Source organism: Schistocerca piceifrons, chromosome 1 (genome assembly GCF_021461385.2).
Source record: "Schistocerca piceifrons isolate TAMUIC-IGC-003096 chromosome 1, iqSchPice1.1, whole genome shotgun sequence".
Taxonomy (NCBI): domain Eukaryota; kingdom Metazoa; phylum Arthropoda; class Insecta; order Orthoptera; family Acrididae; genus Schistocerca; species Schistocerca piceifrons.
Genome location: NC_060138.1, coordinates 780,079,609 through 780,102,106, shown reverse-complemented (window position 1 = coordinate 780,102,106; position 22,498 = coordinate 780,079,609). Strand labels below are relative to the sequence as shown.

General features: G+C 43.5%; 1 protein-coding gene across 1 annotated transcript in view; it reads right to left on the bottom strand.

Annotated features, from left to right (window-relative positions):
• LOC124775074 (anosmin-1) overlaps positions 1 to 22,498 on the bottom strand; it is a 294,766-nt gene that overhangs the window by 26,610 nt on the left and 245,658 nt on the right. Inside the window, exons 2-5 of the mRNA XM_047249882.1 lie at positions 21,762 to 21,960; positions 14,429 to 14,699; positions 8,360 to 8,445; positions 1,641 to 1,837 (exon numbers count right to left, since the gene is read on the bottom strand). Of these exons, the coding sequence (XP_047105838.1) occupies positions 1,641 to 1,837; positions 8,360 to 8,445; positions 14,429 to 14,699; positions 21,762 to 21,960 (753 nt within the window). The remainder of the gene's footprint in view (positions 1 to 1,640; positions 1,838 to 8,359; positions 8,446 to 14,428; positions 14,700 to 21,761; positions 21,961 to 22,498) is intronic.

The following is a 22,498-nucleotide window of genomic DNA, read 5'->3' as shown; positions in this document are numbered from 1 at the left end:
ACAGGGAGGTGCAGGGAGGAAATGGATAGAGAGAGGAGGAAGGGGAAGATGGACATATAGAGGGGGAGGGAGGAGATTTCCCCAAAAGATGGGGTGGAAGGAGCTGGACAGAGGAGGTAGAGGAGATTGTCAGGAAAATGGATGAGAAGGATATGGAGTGAGGATGGAGGAGATGGACAGCAAGTGGAGCAGGGGAAATGAAATTAGAGGAGGAGGATGAAATTGACAGAGAAAAGGTGGAGGAACAGATGGAGAGAGAAAGGGGAAGATGGAGGAGGACAGACAGAGAGTTGAGGAGGAGAGAATGAAGTGAGAGATGAGGAGGGGGGAATGAAGGTAATGGGGAGGCGGAAATGGAGAGAGAGAAGAGTAGAGTAGATGTGTGCAATATTTGTGACATACATGTGCATAGACCAGGTTGCGGGTAAGAAATCAGTATACTATAAAAATGTATGTTTGTGTATGAATGTATGTAAATATGCAAGTATGTTTTATATCTACTTTTAACCTACTTGATTGAAGATACAAGGCTCATTTACTATATGGAAAGAAGTACTGTGTAAGGACATCCAACTTTCAGTAGAGATGGGGGTGAAAATGGGGTAACGTAAAAGTATCTCTGAGAAATGGCTACAGCAATTTCATCCATATTTTTCTATGTACATGAGTAATTATTTTCATTACTTCTATAATATGCTGTGTGGATAATATATTCCTCCCTACCACCCCAGGACTGGCAGTGGTGACGAAAAGTCGTGACAATATGAAAAAGTATTCGATAGCAACGAATAGTATCGATTTCATAGTTGTTGGGGTTGCTAGGCTCATTGGTAACAGTCCTGAAAACGTTTTTCCCATAAGTGTGTGTGTGTGTGTGTGTGTGTGTGTGCGTGTGTGTGTGTGTGTGTGTGTGTGTGTGTGTGTGTGTGTATTTTTGAGGGGGTGGGCGGGGGGGCGGGGGGGGGGGGGGGCGGAGGGGAGGCGAGAGAGGATTGCTAAGACAGAACATATCAGCCCATCTCCACAGAACCTGAAGCAGTTTCTAGCAAACTGGGCAAATATATCACTTGCAACCTAGAAAAAATTTTCATGACTGTAAGACTCTTCTAAATATCCCTACGGTTGAGGTTGGGAGTGAAAACTGGTAACTTAAAAGCACAACTCAGCCAAATTTGGAGTATACGTGATCAATTTTTTGTATAAAAATATGTGAGAGTGAGATACCCCTACTACCGCTTGGTTTAGGGATGAATGTGAGAAGAGGCTGATTGGTAAAAATTTTTCTAAAATGGCCTGTTGGCATTTCTTTCCTGTACTTAGTTGATTTGGAATACCTTACAAGTACGATAAGAAGCGCGATTTGTCTCTTATTTACGCTGTTCAGTTTGTCAACAAGATTGCGCTAGAAGGCGTTGCAAAGAGCCAGTGTTTTTGTCAACGTGTGACTCACGATCGTAGCACATGTGTAAATACCACAGATAAAATTGTCATCGTCTTTGGAAACGTACAGTGTAATACAGCAGAGAATAAGAATATTATGCATAGTATCTACGCTATACACGCATGTGGGTGAAGCGGCATGCGAAAAGCTGTTTATGTGTGAATACGCAGACTAGGCTGGCTGTAGCTGGAGGACTCACCCTGGGCACGGTGTGCTGCTTGACGAGCAGCGAGCGCGCTGGCTCCAGCTCGCGGCTCCAGTAGACGCGGTACCTGGCCACCGGCAGGTCCGACTCGGCGGGAGGCCGCCACCTCAGCTCGCCGCGCAGCGTGCCGTTCTCGCCGGCCGACAGCCGCCCCACGCTCAGCTGCTCCGGCATACCGGGCGGCCGCGGCGCTGCAGCCAAACACCACACGTGCCGCCTCACAACACCCAGCTCCACAGCAAATATAGAGGGTCATTCAGCTGTTCGTACCGATAGGTTTTGTGCAACCTGCGGTGTCTTCAAAAACGATGCGCGAGATTTTCATCCTCTCTCGCTCGTTAGGCGCAAACTATTAGTCCGTCAGAAAAAAAAAAAATGAAACGGATCTTTTTGTAGGTAGTTTATGAAGTTAAATTTTACTATGGGATGCGTTAGCGCTGGACACAAAAGTTTTCGAGGTATTGAAGAAAAACGCGTTTGAAAGTCACTTTTGTACATTTATTGAATAATTCGAAAATTACACCCTTAGCGTAAAAGTATCACAGGTCAAAATTTAACAACATTAAATTTCCTACAAAAAGGTCCTGTTCATTTTATCTCTGGGAGTGATAGTTTCTATGCAGTGAGTGAGAGAATACTAAAATCTTGCAAGTCGTATTTGAAGACGTTTGGTTTGCATAAAACCCACCGATAGAGGCCGCTAAATCACCCTGTATACTCTTGTCACACTACCATCGCCCTCACCACCTGATACGCTCCTACTAAAATAACTTTATGGGTAGCTTTACAGCGAGGCGAGAGGATGCCTTCTATTTTCTCAGAGTCTGTTGGGAATATGACATGTACAAGAGGGCTGTTTTCAGCTAATTAATTTATTCCATGTCTGCTTCTTCTTTGCCTTTTTTCTGTGTCTCTATGAGGTCGTCATTATTATGTAGGATTTGGTAATGTTTGTGACAGTTAGTGGCCACATGCTCTTCCCGACGCCACCACTACCCCCAGGGTGGAAGTTGTGTACCCTATCCGTCTGTGACGACACTAAATCTCATATCCAGTGTGACAGTGTGAAATGCGTTAGGAATGTTTGCGTAGCGTGTATTTGAAGTGAGGCTTGATTATCAGCCTGTTATTCACCTAGCTGAATGAAGAAGACCATGTAAAAATCATATACTGGCTTGAAACTTCCTGGCAGATTAAAACTGTGTGCCGGACCGAGACTCGGGCGGGACCTTTGCCTTTCGCGGACAAGTGCAAGGTTCCCAGGAGAGCTTCTGTAAAGTTTGGAAGTTAGGAGGCGAGGTACTGGCAGAAGTAAAGCTGTGAGGACGCGGCCTGAATCGTGCTTGGGTAGCTAGGATGCTAGAGCACTTGCCCGCGAAAGGCAAAGGTCCTGAGTTCGAGTCTGAGACCGGCACACAGTTTTAATGTGCCACGAAGTTTCATATCAGCGAACATTCCGCTGCAGAGTGAAAATCTCATTCAGCATATACTGGCTGATCATCTTAGCAGCCCTCCTTGTTAATCCACGAGCGTTATGGATAAGAGGCTGTCTCGCGTCCCCAAATCGCGAAAGTGGCACTTTCTTCCATTTACAATGTCAGTATTTCCATGTTACTGTGTCATGTTTTATTATGACTTTAAATCAATCGAAGGGATTTCAGAAAATAACTTACACACATCATCCCACATCAATACAATTGAGCAAAAAGGGTGGAGCATTGTCAGAAAAAGTAGACATTCAAAATTTTCTCTAGATACAATTCTACTTTCCTATGTACAACACGCGCATTACAGGGCGCGACTGAAGTAGCGAGACAAATAGTAATGTACTTCAGAGTTGAAGTACGCTGCATAGTGCGATACTTGTGGGCAAAATATATAAATTTTACACAGATTCACCATGAAATTCTTGGAGTATATGGACCAAATGCCATGTCATGTTCGGCCATAGTGAAATGGTGCGAGTAAATTGACAGAGGCCTTACGGATATAGTGATGCTGATCGAAAACTCCATGCCTTGATTCATCGATCTCCAGGTTTTCGGCAAACTGAAAGCAAACCTGAAGGAAAGCGATTTTCCAATGATAACGACGTTCATATAATATTCTCGAACAGCTCTATGAGCAGTCAGTCGATTTCTGTCGTCTAGGAACTGATTGATTGGTAGAGCATTCTGACTGTTGTTTACAGAGACTTGGTGGCTATCTATCTACAAAAATAGTGTCATCATTTTCAAATCTATTGCAGCATTCAATAATATTATTTGGCCTCCCATAATAATGTGTAACTTATTTCTTGAAATTCCCTTGTATGAACACTCGATTTGCACCCTACATACTGTCATCGTTGTCATGAGGAACCAGGCATGTCTGCCGGCCGCGGTGGTCTCGCGGTTCTAGGCGCGCAGTCCGGAACCGCGCGACTGCTACGGTCGCAGGTTCGAATCCTGCCTCGGGCATGGATGTGTGTGATGTCCTTAGGTTAGTTAGGTTTAAGTAGTTCTCAGTTCTAGCGGACTGATGACCACAGCTGTTAAGTCCCATAGTGCTCAGAGCCATTTGAACCATTTTTAGCCAGACATATCTCAAAAGTCGACTGCTCTAAATACCACTTCTTACGCCGATTTCTTTGCGTAGGACGGCTGAAAGTTGTGAGCACAATGGTATGGACGTCGTAGACCACGATGGGTGATAAGTTAGTAGCGGCTTTGGAAGATCAATGATGGCGGGACGCGTGAGGCCTGTATTTTCCCGGCTCTCGCATGAAAGGAACTTTTACCACCCAGTTTCCGGTGTCCGTGATACACTGTAACTGTTGGCCTCGTGTCCAAGTACAAAAACAATGCTTCGTCCCCAAAACTGATGTAACGTTCCACATGTTCCAATACAGGTACAGAAATTCTAATTCATCCACAATGATGAGGCCTGTGAGACACACACATCGCTGCTCAGCAAAAGAGTGAATAGCGAAAACTGACAGAGTTACTACAGTTTGCATAAAGTGTGGAAACAAGGCTTTGTCCCCAGACTAAAATGATGTTCCACATGTTCCAATACAGATAAAGACATTCCAGGTAATCCCCAATGGCCAGGCCAATTAGAAACACACGTAGCTGCTCAGTAGGTGAATGAGAGGTGAAAATCGACAGAGTTATGACAGTTTGCGTAAACAGTGCAGCTATGAGAGTCAGCCTACGGTATATTTGTTCCAGTGCATCACTTGAGCCCCCTTCTTCCAGCTCTATAGGCAACAACATTCTGTCTTCACTTATCACACCACAGCCAACGCCCTTGCGACGTTGTTAACGCCAGTTCCCTCCTGATCAACGAAGTTAGGCAACATAGGGCCCAGTTAATACTCGGACGGGTAATTGGCGAAAATCGAGTTCTGTTGGTTTTAAGGACACGCAAGTAGCCGATGTGGCGTCCAAGTGAAAGACTTGCATCAGGTTGTGCTGCCGCACTACATTTTTCGTCATCGTACAGTGGCGCTTCAAGACCGTCCTAGGACGTCAGTGTATGATTCCTTTCTCGGTCTCCCGCGTCTGTATCCAGGTGGCTTCTGGTGACCTGCTACAAATACACTATTTGATCGAAAGCATACAGAGCCTATTAGTGAATACGGGGTATGTCCTCCATTCACCTGTTTTGGCGGCGTGAACACTTTCAGTGAGGCGTCCAACTGACTGTGGAGAAACGGTAGACCATTCTTCCACAGGAGCCGAAGCCATTGAAAGTAGCGGTGTTGGGCGCAGGGACCTGGTGCGAAGTTGAAGTTGGAACTCATCTCAAAAGCGTTCCTTTGGTTTCAGGTCGGGACTGTGAACGGGCCAATCTATTTCAATAATGTTGTTCACAAACCATCGCCTCACGGATGCTGTTTTATGAAAGGATTCATTGTCATGTCGATAGAAACAGTCATCGTTTCCGAACTGTAGCTCTAATGTACATAGTACATCATGTTGCAAATGTGTCCATATCCTTTCACATTTATCGTTTTCTTAAGCGCAATAAGGAGACGACGACCTAAACACCAGTAACATCCCCATACTGTTACACCGCGGCTCTGCTCTTCACTGTTGGCACTACACATGATGGCAGATAACGTTCGCTGCGCATCCGCCAATCCCAAACCCTTCCATCGGAGTGCCACAGGGTATAGCGTGAGTCATCACTTGAAATCACTCGTTTCCATTGATTCAGTCTCCAGTGATGCCACTCTTTACACCACCTCAAGCGCCGCTTAGGTCTACAGAAATGTATGGCTTATGAGGAGCATTGTACCCCATTCTCCATACACTAATTGAGCGCTGGTAGCACGCTGCAACTCATGAGTGATTCCTTCTACAGATTTATTGCCATGTTTCACAACCGCCCTGTCCCCCAAGTACATCATGTCTGTCCCGCTTTGGTTTAGCTTTGGTAATTCCACCGGGTTTCCATATCACAGTCACAAACACCGACCTGGACAGCTTTAGAAGGCTCGAAATGTTCCTGATGGATTTGTCGCTTAGGTGACATCCAATGATTAGTCCACGTTCGAAGTCACTGGGCTCTCCTGAACACCCAGTTCTGGTGTCACTGCTTCTCCACTGACAACACAGTATTCCCCGACTGTGCACTTGCTTTGGAAAGCCATAGAGAATTTTTTTTTCCAAAAATATTGTTGCTTATTTTGGTGGTGAGGTGTCACCCTGTATCATGACAGTTGGCCTTCACAGTTAATGAAATTCTTACAGACAACCTGTGAAGGTGGTCATTGTAACGTGACTCGTCAGTTAACTAGGACATACAAACTCTGTGTAGTTTAATTTATAGTTCTACTACGGCTGTCGGCTGTGTTGTAAATCAAGTTTTATTTCGGTGACCTGTCATGATTTCTAGTTCTTTATTGTGTTTTTAAAAACGCGGAGCTGGTTTGTACACAAAAATGTAAAACCACTGACAATGCTAAAAGAAATTACCATTTAAGAATTAAAATATGACATAAAATATACTACTAAGAGAAAAAGCTGTTGAGTATTAGAATAACGTGTAAAAAGCGAGAGTGTGAAAGAGAAATAGCTTTATTTTATGACAAACTATTGAAATTTCTTCCATAATATATTATTATTAATGCTGGTTTTGAACAAGGGAACTGAATGCATTAAAGTTTAAATAAGGAGTCCAATAGGAAAAAATGAGTATTAGTTAATAATAACTAAACATAAGACACAATTCACGCTGTAGTGAATGCCCTAGAATGCTCTACAGCACATTCAGTCTGATTTTCTTTTTCTTTTTTTTACTCAGGTTTTGCTAAGTCATCAGTCCCCTAGAACTTAGAACTACTTAAACCTAACTAACCTAAGGACATCACACACGTCCACGCCAGAGGCAGGATTCGAACCTGCGACCGTAGCGATCGCGCGGTTCCAGACTGAATCGCCTAGAACCGCTCGGCCATCATCATCAGGAATTATCTGCAGGCCGTGTAGTACTTTATATAGTTACCGGAATCTTGTCATATGGTTTCAATACCATAACTCGGCTACTTAGATAAAGAACGATATGGCCCGCAGATAACTCCTGACGATGGCGACAGACTAAGTCGTCGGAAACTTCAGACTGAGTACAAATACGAAACTACAACAAATCCGTGTAGTACCTATTCAAGGTTTTTTCATGTTCAGATACACCATACAGATCTAGGCATACGTGGATTTCAGATTTATTTCACGATATTTGTAACAGAATTTAAAAATGATTTCCTGTCGCGTTGGAGGGTGGATCGCTTTGAAGTCTACGTGAAGGTAGTACTTGTCGCGGCAACGTCATACATGTGAGATGCGAACTAGTTTAAATCAAACGATAATTAGTATTATTGATTAGGACAAGAGGTGAGAGTGGCATACATACCAAAAGAAGCATTAAAAGGTAAAAGTATAAGTTGCACATGTTGCAGTTTTTGCAGCCAAGATCACGTGTTGAAAAAATTTTTTTCCTCAATGAGTCTCACAGTCTACCTGTCGTCTTCCGATCTTCTGGAAGTAATGTTATTCTGCACGAGTAACACAACCATAAGGACAGCACTCTCCATTTATAAACCAACGGCTCCCACTGGCTTGCCAAATACATAAGAATGTGTAAATAAAAGCAGGAAAGCAGCTTTCCTGATGTGCCGTAGCTTTAACGGCTCCACGGACGAACTCGCCTCTACTCAGGGGCACAGTGTTAGCGAGATGGACTTTTTATTTACTCTGTTTCATGTATCTGACAAGATTATGTGGGAATTTTGTTTTATAAAGGGAGAGTGCTCTAGCTGTGGATGTGGGATTCAAGCAAAGTAATATAATTCTCAGAAGGTCCAAAGATCATAGCTAGACTGTGTCGAAACCGGTCATTGAGAGAATAAAAATATTTCAGCTCGCGATCTTGCCTGCAAGATCTCTTACTTAGCACCAGTAGGTAAATGGATGGGTGAGAGATACAGAGCGGAATTTGAGAAGATAATGCATTATCTAGAAAAAGAACATCGTGAAAGCTAAGAAGGACTGTGTCATTTTGAACTTGTAGTGAAAGACATGCTCTTGAACGGACAGTCTAACCGATGACATAAGCCGAGACAGTTCTCATTTGATGAGACAGCAAGTTGTGGGTAAGTAGTGCTGCAGCAGGCGATGCTGCCAGTGCAGGGCGCTGAGTACTGATGCGCTGCGGCTGGCAGGCCCTACCTGCAGAGAGCCGGAACGGCGGTGAGGGCTGCGAGAAGCCGCGGGTGCCATTCTTGTTGACGGCCGCCACCCGGAACTGGTACCACCTGCAACATGACGCGCCGGTAAGTCGCGCTGCCGCCACTGTTAGACACAAATTCAGGGCGATTTTGCCAAATGGGGAAGAACTGCGGGAGATAACCCCTGAGACAAAGGTCATACGCACACGCGGCCGGAAATATGTTCCAAGGGAGATTCACCTTCTGGAAGGTTAGTATTAATTATTTTTCAAAGTGTAGGTTTCTATGAGTGAAAACACACTTGAGAACACGTCAGGTAAATGGGAATGTTCTGTCGGTACTAGTCGGTACTCTACAATCGAAAGGGCAGTGAGCTGGATCACCATCACGTAGTAGCCATACTACGCTTGTACTGCCAGACGCATGTGTTTTAGCAGGGGAGGTCCGGTCTTGCGTAGGACGTGCAGACTGCCTCGCCTGCGAGGCGTTGTGGACGGATGGCTGCTCACAGAACGCGGTTACCAATAATCCCCTCCCACAGTTGAGTCTGATCCGATGCTGATGGTTCGGCGCTACCTTACCCTAAGTATTTAGTTGAATTTACAGTCTTCAGATTTGTGTGACTTATCGCGTAATCGAAATTTAGCTGATTTCTTTTAGTACTCATGTGAATAACTTCACACTTTTCCTTGTTCAGGGTCAATTGCCACATTTCACACTATACAGATATCTTATCTAAATCATTTTGCAAGTCGTTTTGATCATCTGATAACTTAACAAGCCGGTAAATGACAGTATCATCTGCAAACAATCTAAGACGGCTACTCAGGTCGTCTCATGTGTCGCTAATATAGATCAGGAACAATAGAGGGCCTATAACACTTCCTTGGGGAACGCCGGATATAACGTCTGTTTTACTCGATGGCTTTCCGTCTATTACTACGAACTGTGACCTTTCTGACAGGAAATCAGGAATCCACTAGCACAACTGAGGCACGCAGTTTGGTTACAAGACGCTTGTGAGGAACGGTGTCGAAACCCTTCTGGAAATCTAAAAATATGCAATTAATATGACATCCCTTGTCGATAGCACTTATTACTTCATGAGTATAAAGAGCTAGTTGTATTCCACAAGAACGGTATTTTCTGAATCCGTGCTACGTGTCAATAAATCGTTTTCTTAGAGGTACTTCATAATGTTCGAATGCAGTATATGTTCCAAAACCTTACTGCAAATCGACGTTAGTGATATAGGCCTGTAATTCAGCGGAGTACTCCTACTTCTCTTTTTGGGTATTGGTGTGACTTGAGCAATTTTCCAGTCTTTAGGTACGGATCTTTCTGTGAGCGAGCGGTTGTATATAATTGCTAAATATGGAGCTATTGTATCAGTATACTTTGAGAGGAACCTGACCGGTATATAATCTGGACCGGAGGCCTTGCCTTTAGTAAGTTTTAGAACAGAATAAATACCACTATTAAAAACAGAGAAATAATCTGCTACTCAGAAGTAATTTAAGATATCATACTTCGTACAACATATACAGACTGCGTGCAACATATAAGCTGCTACTGCTACTACTGATATCGGCTATGCACAGAGGCTGGAGCTCTACCTGGTCTATGTCTGTTGTCATGCTCACACTTAATCAGAACTCCAGACGCTGAAACAGTACACTCGATTTGTAAACTGTGGGGGGTCACTGGTGTCAGCTGCAGCTAGACATTACGCGGAATCAGTGGCGACTAGTGGCAATGTGTACCGGACCAGGATTCAAACCCAGGAACTCCTGCTTACTGAGGGAGGTGCGTTAACCATTGCGCCACCCGGGACTCAGCGTTATCGCAGCTGCGCGAACTGCCTCTTCACTCCTCACGGCCGATCCACACTTCCATCGAGCGCCACGTATCCTCAGTCCCCGTCCATTGATTCCATGTTCGTTACTATGAGATTCCCACGGGATATGGGACGTATTTGTACATCCGCACTGCAGAAGGTGGATCCATTGCCCAACTAGGCGTATCAGTTATATGAATGCGTGGTGCCTGTTCTTTAGGATATACTCTAGATTTGGCCGTGTTGTATATTATGTCCATTCGCCTTTGCAAACAGTGATTGCAGGTGCTCACCTCATTTCTTATCGCTCCTTTGTACTACTCCTAAATATTTAAACAATGTGAGGTGCTCAAGATGTTCATCACTAATATTTTAAACGGACACTGCCGTGTTTTTTCTCTATCAGACAATATTTTACATTCACCCACATTTGAAGAGATCTGCCAATCATACACGAAATATGGAAATTTAGTCCATCTGCATTTGCTTATGGCTGTCGGCCTTTTTACACGCCATTCGAAGATGACTGTTAAAACCGCTCAAAATAACCAGTTTCTGAAATAACCGATTTTCAGCTTTTTGTTCCTCTTATTTTTTGTAATAAAGGTAGATATCGAACAAAGAAATGTGGCAAGTGATCGAATACTAGAGAAAATCACCGGTATATCTGGGCATTACGAATAGTCTGGGCTAAAAGGTGAAAACTGAGGTTGAAGGAGGCTGTTTTTCGTGTTCATTCGTTCGTCTTCAGGACATATCATGTAGACACTGGCAGCAGATCAGCTACTTTCCGTTTTTATCATGCATTCTGAATCAATAGTCGTTAAGAACAACTGCCAAGATGAGAAACATAGAAGTAGATATCCTCTGTGTAACAAAGCAGCTTAAATCACTTAGCAAAGCCAAGGCCACCGGTCCAGATGGGTATTAGTCAGGTTCCTCTCAGAGTATGATGATAAAATAGCGCCATATTTAGCAAAAATATACAACCAATCGCTCACAGAAAGATCCGTACCTTAAGACTGGAAAACTGTTCAAGTCACACCAATACCCAAAAGGGAAGTTGGAGTAATCCTCTCAATTACAGGCCTATATCGCTAACGTCGATAAGGTTTTGGAACATATACTGTATACGAACATTATGAAGTACCTCGAAGAAAACGTTTCATTGACACATAGTCAGCACGGATTCAGAAAATATCGTTCTTGTGAAACACAACTAGCTCTAGCTCTTTATACTCATGAAGTAACAAGTGCTATCGACAGGGGATGTCAAATTGATTCCATATTTTTCGATTTCCAGAAGGCTTTCGACACCGTTGCTCACAAGCGTCTTCTAACCAAACTGCGTGCCTACGGAGTATCGCCTCAGTTGTGCGACTGGATTCGTGATTTCCTCTCAGAAAGGTCACAGTTCGTAGTAATAGACGGAAAGTCATCGAGTAAAACAGAAGTTATATCCGGCGTTCCCCAAGGAAGTGTTATAGGCCCTCTATTGTTCCCGATCTATATTAACGACACATGAGACAATCTGAGTAGCCGTCTTAGATTGTTTGCAGATGATACTGTCATTTACCGGCTTGTTAAGTTATCAGATGATCAAAACGACTTGCAAAATGATTTAGATAAGATATCTGTATAGTGCGAAAAGTGGCAATTGAACTTGAATAAACAAAAGTGTGAAAGTATTCACATGATTACTAAAAGAAAACTGTTAAATTTCGATTATGCGATGAGTCACACAAGTCTGAAGGCTGTAAATTCAACTAAATACTTAGGGATTACAACTACAAATAACCTAAATTGGAACGATCAAATAGATAATATTGTGGGTAGAGCAAACAAAATGCTGCGATTCATTGACAGAACACTTAGAAGGTGCAACAGGTCTACTAAAGAGACTGCTTACGCCACGTTTGTCCACCCGATTCTGGAGTATTGCTGTGCGGTGTGGGTCCCGCATCAGGTGGGACTGACGGATGACATCGAAAAAGCACAAAAAAGGGCAGCTCGTTTTGTATTATCGCGAAATAGGTGAGATAGTGTCACAGACATGATACGTGAATTGGAGTGGCAATCATTAAAACAAAGGCGTTTTTCGTTGCGACGGGGTCTTCTTATGAAATTTCAGTCACCAGTTTTCTCCTCCGATTACGGAAACATTCTGTTGGCACCCACCTACATAATGAGAAATGATCATCATTACAGAATAAGAGAAATCAGGGCTCGTACAGAAAAATTTACGTGTTGGTTTTTTCGCGTGCCGTTCGAGAGCTTAACGGTAGAGAGACAACTTGAAGGTGGTTCATTGAACCCTCTACCAGGCACTTGATTGTGGATAGCATAATAATCACGTAGACGTAGATGTGAAGTTTTTCATTTATTACTGTCACCATAATCTCCTCCCATTTTATTAGTTTCTAGAGATGGCAGACCAATTTTAGTCTTTTAAAGCATATGAAGCATTGTAATTCATTCTTATGTAAATTTGTAAAAATATTTCTAGATCTAGGATTGGTGACATTCTGCAGTACAACGGATGTCCAGCGAATACAGCGAGAAATTACTGTGTAGACTAGACGGGGGAAAGTCTTACACAGTGCATGCGCACGCGTATCTTGAGCCGCGACACACGGCAGCAATGCTGTACCAATTCTATTGCCATTTGTTTGTTGCTCGTTTCTGTGGACGTTGTTATTAAAATAGCACTGTTCGCGTTTCCCATTTTCTGAAATAACACATTATTTCAAAATACTGCTATTTTACGTAGAAAAATTACTTCTTTTTTAAAGACTAGTTTACTTAAAAACGAAAAATTTTAGCACTGTTGCTATAGCTAATCGATCTTTCTGTTTATCTTTTTTTTTTTTATTCCGTTATTAGCATAAAATGAAAAGAAGTAACTGTTACACTAGTGTTTAAACAAATACCGAATACTACCGGTTATTCGGAATTAAAATACCGATATTGGTTTTGACCAGTTGGTTTTTCCCTACTCTGCTGTCCAGTGAAGATATTTTCTTGCAACAAACATCGTCGTTGGCGAGGAATCTAATAATGTTACTGGCCCTACCTGGTATCTGCTATGTAGCTGGTTGATGGTACTGACAGCTGCCTTAGATTGTTTGCAGATGATGCTGTAGTCTACAGGAAAGTAGTATCACACGAAATTTGTGAACAAATCAATGAGGATTTGCAGAAAATAAATGCGTGGTGTAATGACTGGCAGTTATGTCTCAAAATTAGTAAGTGTAACCTACTGCGTATAACAAGGCGAAAATCCCCATTAATGTACGAGTACAAAAAAAAATGCCCAGTCTTTGGAAGCGGTAACGTCCGTCAAGTATCTGGGTGTGACTATTCGAAATGATCTCAAATGGAATGATCAGATTACACAAGTAACGGGTAAGGCGACCTCCAGATTGCGGTTTATTGGTAGAATCCTGAAGCGATGCATCCCCCAACAAAGGAAATAGCTTACAATACGTTAGTTCGTCCAGTCTTGGAGTATTGCTCGTCTGTATGGGACCCTTACCAGTTGGGTCTGAGTCAGGAGATTGAGAAGGTCCAAGGAAGAGCGGCAAGATTCGTGACTTGTACATTTAGCCATCGCGAGTGCGTTATAAATCTCATAGAAAGTTTGAAGTGGGACACTCTTGCGGACAGACGGAGCGCTAAACGGAAGTCGCTGCTCACTAAATTCCGAAACCCGATCTTCACCGAGGATGTAGAGCATATATTATTACCACCAACTTTCAAATCGCCCAATGATCACCATTCAAACATAAGGGGAATAGGAGGGCGTACTGAGGCTTTCAGACAGTCGTTTTTCCCTCGCGCGATCCGCGAGTGAACAGAGGGGGGAGAGGGGGGGGGGGATATGACTTTGGGGCGAATTGTGCCCTCCGCCACACACCTCTTGGTGGCTAGAGGAGTATATATGTAGATGTAGATGTATACAGTAAATATCAGAGGACCCACTCTGCTCTCTCTCTCGTCGTCGTTAACAACATAAACCTGACACTAAAGTCTACACATTCGTAACAGTACCTGCAGTGAGTTCACACATCAAGACACAACTCTCGTACTTAGCAAAAGACAGATGCTGTGTGCACGATAATGGAAAACCTCTTTGTGATCTCTCAGACAATGATGTCCTCCCTGATTTCTGCACTTTTTAGAGACAGGTGAATAGCGCTGGACTATGTGCGCCACAGCCTGGGGACGGCTCACCTGCCGGGCCGGATGACCCCCCTGGGCAGCAGGCAGTGCGGCCGCACGCCCCGGTGCAGCGGGCCCCAGGCGCCCAGGCGGTCGCGCGCCAGCCGCTGCCCCACGTGGTGGCGCTCCTGCACCACGAACACCAGCTGCGCCTCCGCGTCGCCCCCGCCTCCCCCGCCGTCGCCGTAGGCGTGGCCGTCGTCGCCCGGCAGCCGCCACTGCACGTGCACGCGCCCGTGGCCGCGCTCCGAAGCGCTCACGTTCACCGGCACTGCCGACAGACCTGCGGGCATTAACACACTCGCCGCCACCTGCTACAGCGGCCACGCACCTAATTACGAAGTCACTGCCTACTTAACCCCTCCGTGGTTCATGGGACACGTATGTTCCACTAAAGCACTTTTGAGCACTGGGGAATGTGTATCCCATATCAGGGATAAATTCTTGTGTCCGATTCCTCTCGTCAGCTTTGAGCAACGACGTCATACTAGAGGCACGTATGCTACATAGACGTATTCTCTGAAAGCAGCTGATGATATTTGTAAAGAAAGGAATGTAGCGTGTTATAAAATTACGATCACAATTCACGCGATTAATTACTTAGCCACGAATTATATCGAAACGAACTGAAAATAATGGAAATAAATAAAACAATAGAGCAATATGTGTATCTGAAATAAATTAATAAATTACTGTTGTAACATATGCGAAGAAGAAAAGCACAGACAACCCTTAATTTCTGTTACAGTATAGCGAGTGGGAAAGTGGTAGTATTATAAAATACGTTAACTTATAATAATAAGAATTATTGAATCTAACGGGGCTACAGCGGGAATGTGGGGGTTTTGGGCGGGGAGAAACTAAAATGTAATACGAAACCGGGAGAATGAAATGTGGAAAAACCGACTCATAAACTATAGGACAAAAGTACACAGATAATTAAAATTAACAAAAGTAACTAATATTGAAATCGATACCTAGAATTGACCTTTATGCGTTAATTCTCGTTACCAATTCCCATATTTGTTACATTTTCATAGCAGTTCGGAGAAGAATTACAAGTGTAGAAATCCTTCTACAATTCAGGTCACACCTACTGCATAAACGTTCTAAATAATGAAGCATGTAATGATTGGAATCAATAACTAGAACTGACCTCTAATATAGCTTAATTCTAGTCACTGATTCCAATATTTTTAATTTTTTGCAGTAGCTTAGAGGGCAATTAAAAAGCAGAGATCCTATTACACTTCAGTGTACACACCTGCCGTAAAAATGGTTTAGATAATGATCCACGGAATTGTTGGAATCGGTGACTATAGCTGACCTATGTAGGAGGTCAATTCTCGTTACGGAATCCAACCACTCGATGATTCATAATTTTAGACTTCTTTGCAGTGAGTGTGTGTACTCGGTTGTTGTAGGATTTTTAGAGTTTTATTGATCTCGCCATACTGCGAAAATGTAACAAATATTGTAGGTACGGATTCTGTTTCTTTCTTTTTCACAGTAGTGAAGACAGTAAGATCAAATCTAAAAATTCCACGACTATCGTGCACACATTTGCTGCAAACATAGTCTAAGTAATGAACCGCGTAATGATTGGAATCGATAACTGTGCTGCATTGAGACGGTAATTTATTTCAGACATGTATATTTCTCTTTTTCTGTTCTTATTTATTTTCGTTGCTTTCCATTCTTTTAGATATAATTCGTGGCTAAATAGTTAATCATGCAAACTCTGATTGTAATTTTATCCTGTGTTACATTCGTTTAATTTCGAATACGACATTTGCTGTCAAAGACTGCCTCTTTGCACCGTCTATGCGTTAGGTATGATGTCATTGCTCAAAGCCGACGGGTGGAATCAGACACTAGTGGTAACCCGAGATCTGTCTAGTTCTGTCATCTATCCAGAAGCTTTCAGAACTTGGAGTAAAATACTATGGATCGTAGGCCGGATGTATAAAGACAGTGGTAAGGGAAATCGATGGCAAACACAGTTATTTCCTGCAAAACATGTTAAGTGACGCCGGCCGCGGTGGTCTCGCGGTTCTAGGCGCGCAGTCCGGAACCGTGCGACTGCTACGGTCGCAGGTTCGAATCCTGCCTCGGGCATGGATGTGTGTGATGTCCTTAGGTTGGTTAGGTTTAAGTAGTTCTAAGTTCTAGGGGACTGATGACCACAGAAGTTAAGTCCCATAGTGCTCAGAGCCATTTTTTTGTTAAGTGACGCGTTTTACTTATATTAGTTGGTAGTTCCACGATAAACCGAGAAGTAGCTCTCTTTCTCTAATTTCAGATTGTCACTAATAGCAACTTTGTTCATCTAATCAGTGCTAAGTGCCAAAAAATGGCTTCCAGTAGTAGTGGCGAGCGCAGTTTTCATGCCTCGTAAATGCTTTTCAGGGTTGATTTGTATAAATCCGAGAATGACGTGGACATCTAAATCTCAGATAAGATCCTGCATTTGTATCCGAGCGCAAATGCACTTCAAAAGTAGTTATTAATAAGGTGAGTGGAAGAATTTTTTTAAAGAAGTAAACAATGTTGTGTCCCTTACCATAGTCTACTTGAATTTAATTGACTGGTTGATGGAAGAAATGTTAAGAGCTGTGCTAAACATGCTTTACATGCTGTAGTAAGGCGCTTGCTAAAATTAATTTTATATTGTGATGAATTCCATATTAATATGGCAAAAATTGTCAATGCAAATCTTACTATCAAAAACTGAAAGAATTAGAACCCTCTGAATTTTTATTTTTGAGAGGTTTCGTAGTCACGTTTCTTTAAATCGCCCACCAAATACTGAGTGGTAAGTCCATGGTAATACATGTCAAGTGTACTCAGTTTGTAAATTTTAAGTACCCATTGACTAATTTTTAAGAATAAAAGTTGGGTAGAATATACCATTTTAAAAATATGCCGTTACTGTAAATATATTTGAAAACAATGACTTACCCGAATAACAATCACATTGCATGTACTTAAATTATTTTATTTAGGTGATTTTATTGAAACCTTTGCTGCGTAATTTCTCAAAACAACCAGTTACACCCTTACAATTGTTTACAGCCAACGTCTTCATATAAAGGGCTGCGAGTGACGAAGCAGGCCACCGCATGCAGAGTGCACCTGTATTACGAATACGAAATCAAAAGACTGGCTTCTCCACTCCAAGAAAGTCGGAAGTGCGTAAATGTGTTTTCTTACGCATTACAAACATTGTTTGGAAACATTACTACATTCCTTAGTAATTCTTCTGGTTTGTACGCCATTTGTAGTTGGTGAGAACCACAGCAAATTACACAGAATGTACGAGACATTAGTATGTGATATGTCAAAAATATCTTCAAATTTTGAATTGAAACTATGTTGTTGTATTTTATATTTTTCATTGTCATGAGGATTAGTGTGCTTTGGTTATGATTTATTACATTTCTTCCGTATTTACTCTCCCGATGGTGCCCCTGGTTTTAAAGAGAGGTCTACTTAAAAATTTTTAACGTGGAAGTATAATGTTGCTTATGACAGAAGACAGTTTTTGACCTCGTGATGAGTTAATGCACCTCCTTCCACTAAATTATATTTTTAGCTCCTCTTTTCAAATTTTGTGACTATGTAATAAGAGATTTTCCAGCGATCCAAGGCACTCAGTGAGGGCAATAGGTATTCTCAGCACGAGTAGCTTGGACGGATAGAAGATTTCGTTTATTTGGCTAGTAAGTCAAGTCGATAATGAGACGGAGTGAAATGGCGCAGTGACTATGGCCATGGACTCGTTTTAGGAGGGAATGGTTAGAAATATACAATCGACTTTCCTCATGTACTATGCATAACTTCCCCTAGAAACTGCCACTTTGGTTTGTTCACCAATGCTACGGGAAAATCCATCGAAATACTATGCCTGCACCTACACCTACAGTTACTACACTCCGGAAGCGACTACATAGTCCGACGCAGAGCGTGGCTGCTGCTAAAGTCAGTGACATTTCTGTCGTGTCTTATGGTCCTGTGCGAGTTCCAACGTAGTGGCAGCGCAGTTGTTGGTTTTCTGTATTTACCAACTCATTTTCGAGGGAACCACCGTTATTCAAATGATTACCATTTGCGTTCCTTCAGAAAGAGTTACTTTCGCATGGACTGTACGGACTAGTCATGACGCCAAACAGCGCTTCTCCAAATTCGTTCGATGTCCGCTGATAGCAGCTCCAAACACTACGGCACTATTCTAGAACTGAATACACTAGTGTCTTGTATGCGATTCCTTTTAGAAATGCACTTCTCCAGAACAAATCCAGCTGTCTTATTCCTCTTCCCAACGACTGGTCTTATGTGTTCATCCCACTGCAGCTGGCTTCGTAGTTTTACCGCTAAAATTTTAAGCAATGTTAGAAACTCATCAAAACATACACTGATGAGCCAAAACATTATGTCTGTGCCCACCGCAACGTTGCACGCCGTCTGGTGGCGTTGCGGGTACTTGACGCAGTAACGAAAGTATGTAAGCGGATCAGACACGGACGGGGGATCACCCTAGCGAAGATATGCGAATGGGGAAACCCATTGCGATATGCGACTTTGACAAAGGGCAGATTATTACTACGGAGAGCCTGCGAACGAGTATCTCGAAAACGGCGAAGCTTGTCGGGCTTCGCGCATTGCTGTCATGCGTATATGTAGGATAGTGGCTGAAGGACGGTGAAGCAACGAGTAAGTAACATGTTGTTGGACGTCCACGCCTTGTCACAGAACGTGAAGACGGAGGACTGCCGCCCCTGTGAAGCGGGTATGGTATCAATCTGTGTAGGACGACAGAGTGCAATGCTGGTGCAAGCACAAGTATTTCGGAACGCACTGTACAGCCCATACTGCTTAGCATGGAGCTCCACAACAGACGACCCCTGCGTGTTTCCAAGTTGGCCCAACTACATCACCAGTTATGATTGCTGTGGTAACAGAATCATCGAGACTGGACCGTGGATCAGTGTAAACGTGTCGTCTGGTTGGATAAATCACGTTTGTTGTCACACCAAGGGGATGGTCCAGGCGGAGAGCTGTAATTGACACGTATAAAGGACTGTTATAACCAGGGGTGTTTTACTGACGGCTCACTGTAAGACTCCAGTCACCAATACCTCCGCAGCCCACGTCCAGGTGGGGAGAGGCGCTCCGTCCTGCTTCACCATCAGCCGATTCACACGCCACCGCTAGGGTCACGTCCCGTCCCCTACATCAGAATGCCAAGAAAGAATAGAGGGGAAACAGTCAAATCCTGGACACTTTTGCGACTAGGCACTGCTGCAATGGCTGCCAATGCGAGATACTTGCCATGATAAGTCAATACATTAACGAAAGTGCACACCATGTGTATCAGAAGGTGATAGAAAATTAGTGTGCGGAAGGTGCGGAGATCAACCTTCTATGGGACACACGTATTACACTTCACAACGGACGTCGTTGAAATTCAAGAATTGTTCAAAGCAAACCATTAACTTGCACAATGATCGCTGAATGAAAAATGGTGCTCCACAGTGATCACAGAAGTTTGGACCAACAAGATCGAATGCGAATTCCTTATGAGTTACAAACGGTGCAGGACATTCATCCAGGTATCCACCTGTAAAAAATGCTTTTACAAACATATTGGTCTAACGGGGTGATGGGAGCTGATGGAACGTGATGGCAAGCAAACGAATGCGAAAGTGTGTGCTGCAAGGCTTATCGTGAAACTGGCCAACCTTTAAAGCGAAGCTGTTATAATATGTTTTATGGGCACGGAAAAACAAACATCCAGAGGCTGAATTTGTTGTGTGGTTGACGGTGGTATGATTTACAACGTCACACACTTTCCAGGAGGGATAGTTTTCTCTAAAGGAGTACGACTTTGTATACGCAGACCAGGAATCAAGCAAAAGAAGTTAATTTGAGCAATTATTGGCCAGAGGCAGTGTTCATACCACAGTTATATTTCTTTTACGCTCATTCTCCCACTCTTGCTTGCTGTGACGTTAATACTCCCTACTGCCCTTGCAAGATCACGCCCACGAGAAAGAATCGCTGGCAGCAGAGAACCTCAAGCACAATAAATAACTTTTCAGCAAATTTACCATCCAGATTAACAGTCGGCATAATTGTATACGGATACGTTACGGCATGAATGTTAGTTGATCTTGATACAACTTTCTTCGTACCTCTAATTTCCAGGGTTCCTTTCACACGCATATCTTCTTCAAATCATGAGTGGCCGGAGTTGAAAACAAATTTCTTACAAAACCCTGTGATAAGTTTGTTCATCTTATCTACTAATTTTGGAGCCAATTTAGCAGTTTTCTATGCATCGTCCAGAATTTCGTTACCTTTCGTCTTCCAAACCTGTAGCACTGTTTGAAGTTATGCAATCGCCCGCTGGTTTCCTTAAAATCACTGTACTCTATGATGCTCGCAATTCAGTGTGCATAACGTAGTTCGTCTCTATCATGCACATCGTGTAAATTGTATCGAGCATCGTCGAAACGCGCGAACACCAGTTTTGTCCTCCCTTGAATATCCTCAGTTTTTCTGTCACTACACGGTCATACTGTTGAGGACTTATTTGAAAACTAAGTTTCACTGGAGACGAGATTTATGTCTCCGTATCCAACAAGGGTGATGAACTACGTGGCTCGACACGTGTTTTAGTGTCAGTATCACTTGTTAAGCACGTATCGTCATCATTGTACTCCTCACGTACATTGTTCGCACAGTCGAGCGTAAACGACATCACACATTACACTGACTCATCTTGCAGAAACGCTGATACAGGTATTCCATCTGCCAATTCTTTCTCACTGTGCGGAATTCCTTGGGTTCCTTTCTGATGAAATGTCAACTTCGATAACTGTTGCTGCAACTATAATGCAATATTTGCTTTGTTTATCCTTGTCATTGTCCTGCTTTTTATAAATACCGCTAGCACTGCAGTACTGTTGTGAGTTACTTGTCGACTGAACAGTTGAACTACGCTCCGTAGGCTCGTGCTGTACTCACCATTGGATACCTCCAGTTCCGCTTCGTGTTGCGTTAGCAGCCAATAGTGTGGTTGCATGGTAAACAATACGTGGAGCATCGAAAGCCCTAATATCGCTGCCATTTTGCGACCTCACACTCAGCTCCTAGTTGGACGATGTGTACCCTAACATTCCTCACCACAATCTTTCAGTGTGTCCAAACACCAATACCTAATTAAGCTAAGGCTTCAAAGGGCATTAGATTCTCTCCGATGCCGCGCCCTTCCTTCTGGGGAGTAATGAAAGATAAGAAGAATGCGCGCTGTGTTGGAGGTGGGAGCGTCTCCCTGGCGTACCTGGGGCCACGTCCAGCTGCTGCGCGCGCTGGCAGGTGGCGCCGCAGGCGTTGGGGCAGCACTTGTCGGTGGCGGGGCAGTCGCCGTCGTGCGCGCACGCCGTGATGCACGCCGCCTCGAACGCCGACAGCGCCGACAGGTCGCCGGGGCAGCTGCCCGCCTTGCTCACCGCGCGCTCCCGCACGCACTGCTCGGCGCACTGCAGCACACCAAGCCCGTCACTTCAGTCTGCAGTCTCCAACTTTACCTTCTACCTGCGCCACAATACACAGTTCAGATATGCTGCACATATTAGCACTCAAATGCTTTTTTTCCCCTATATTGTCATTTCCACTCCACATCAGGGGCGGGCTGGCAGCAGCATAAGCGCTGCTCTTCAGCCAAGAGACATAAATAGACAGGAAGATATTTAAAAACAATATAAAGGAGACAACATGGCGGAATATAGAAACAAAACAGGCGGAACAGAAGCGAGGAAGACATACAAAGCGGTGACTGTAATTCGGAGATAAAAATCTAAAAAAGTATGTTACACAAAAAACCACACACACTACATTGAAAGGCACCAGGCAAAGTACGGCCAGAGCATAAAAGTCCGTAGAACGCGTAAAACAGCCACATGTCGGATGGCGTAGCAAGGAACTGTCATGGACGAAAAACTGGTCGAGCAAACAATGAAAACCCACATCACTAGATAACACTGTATAACGGCACCGACACTCTGCACTAACGTAACA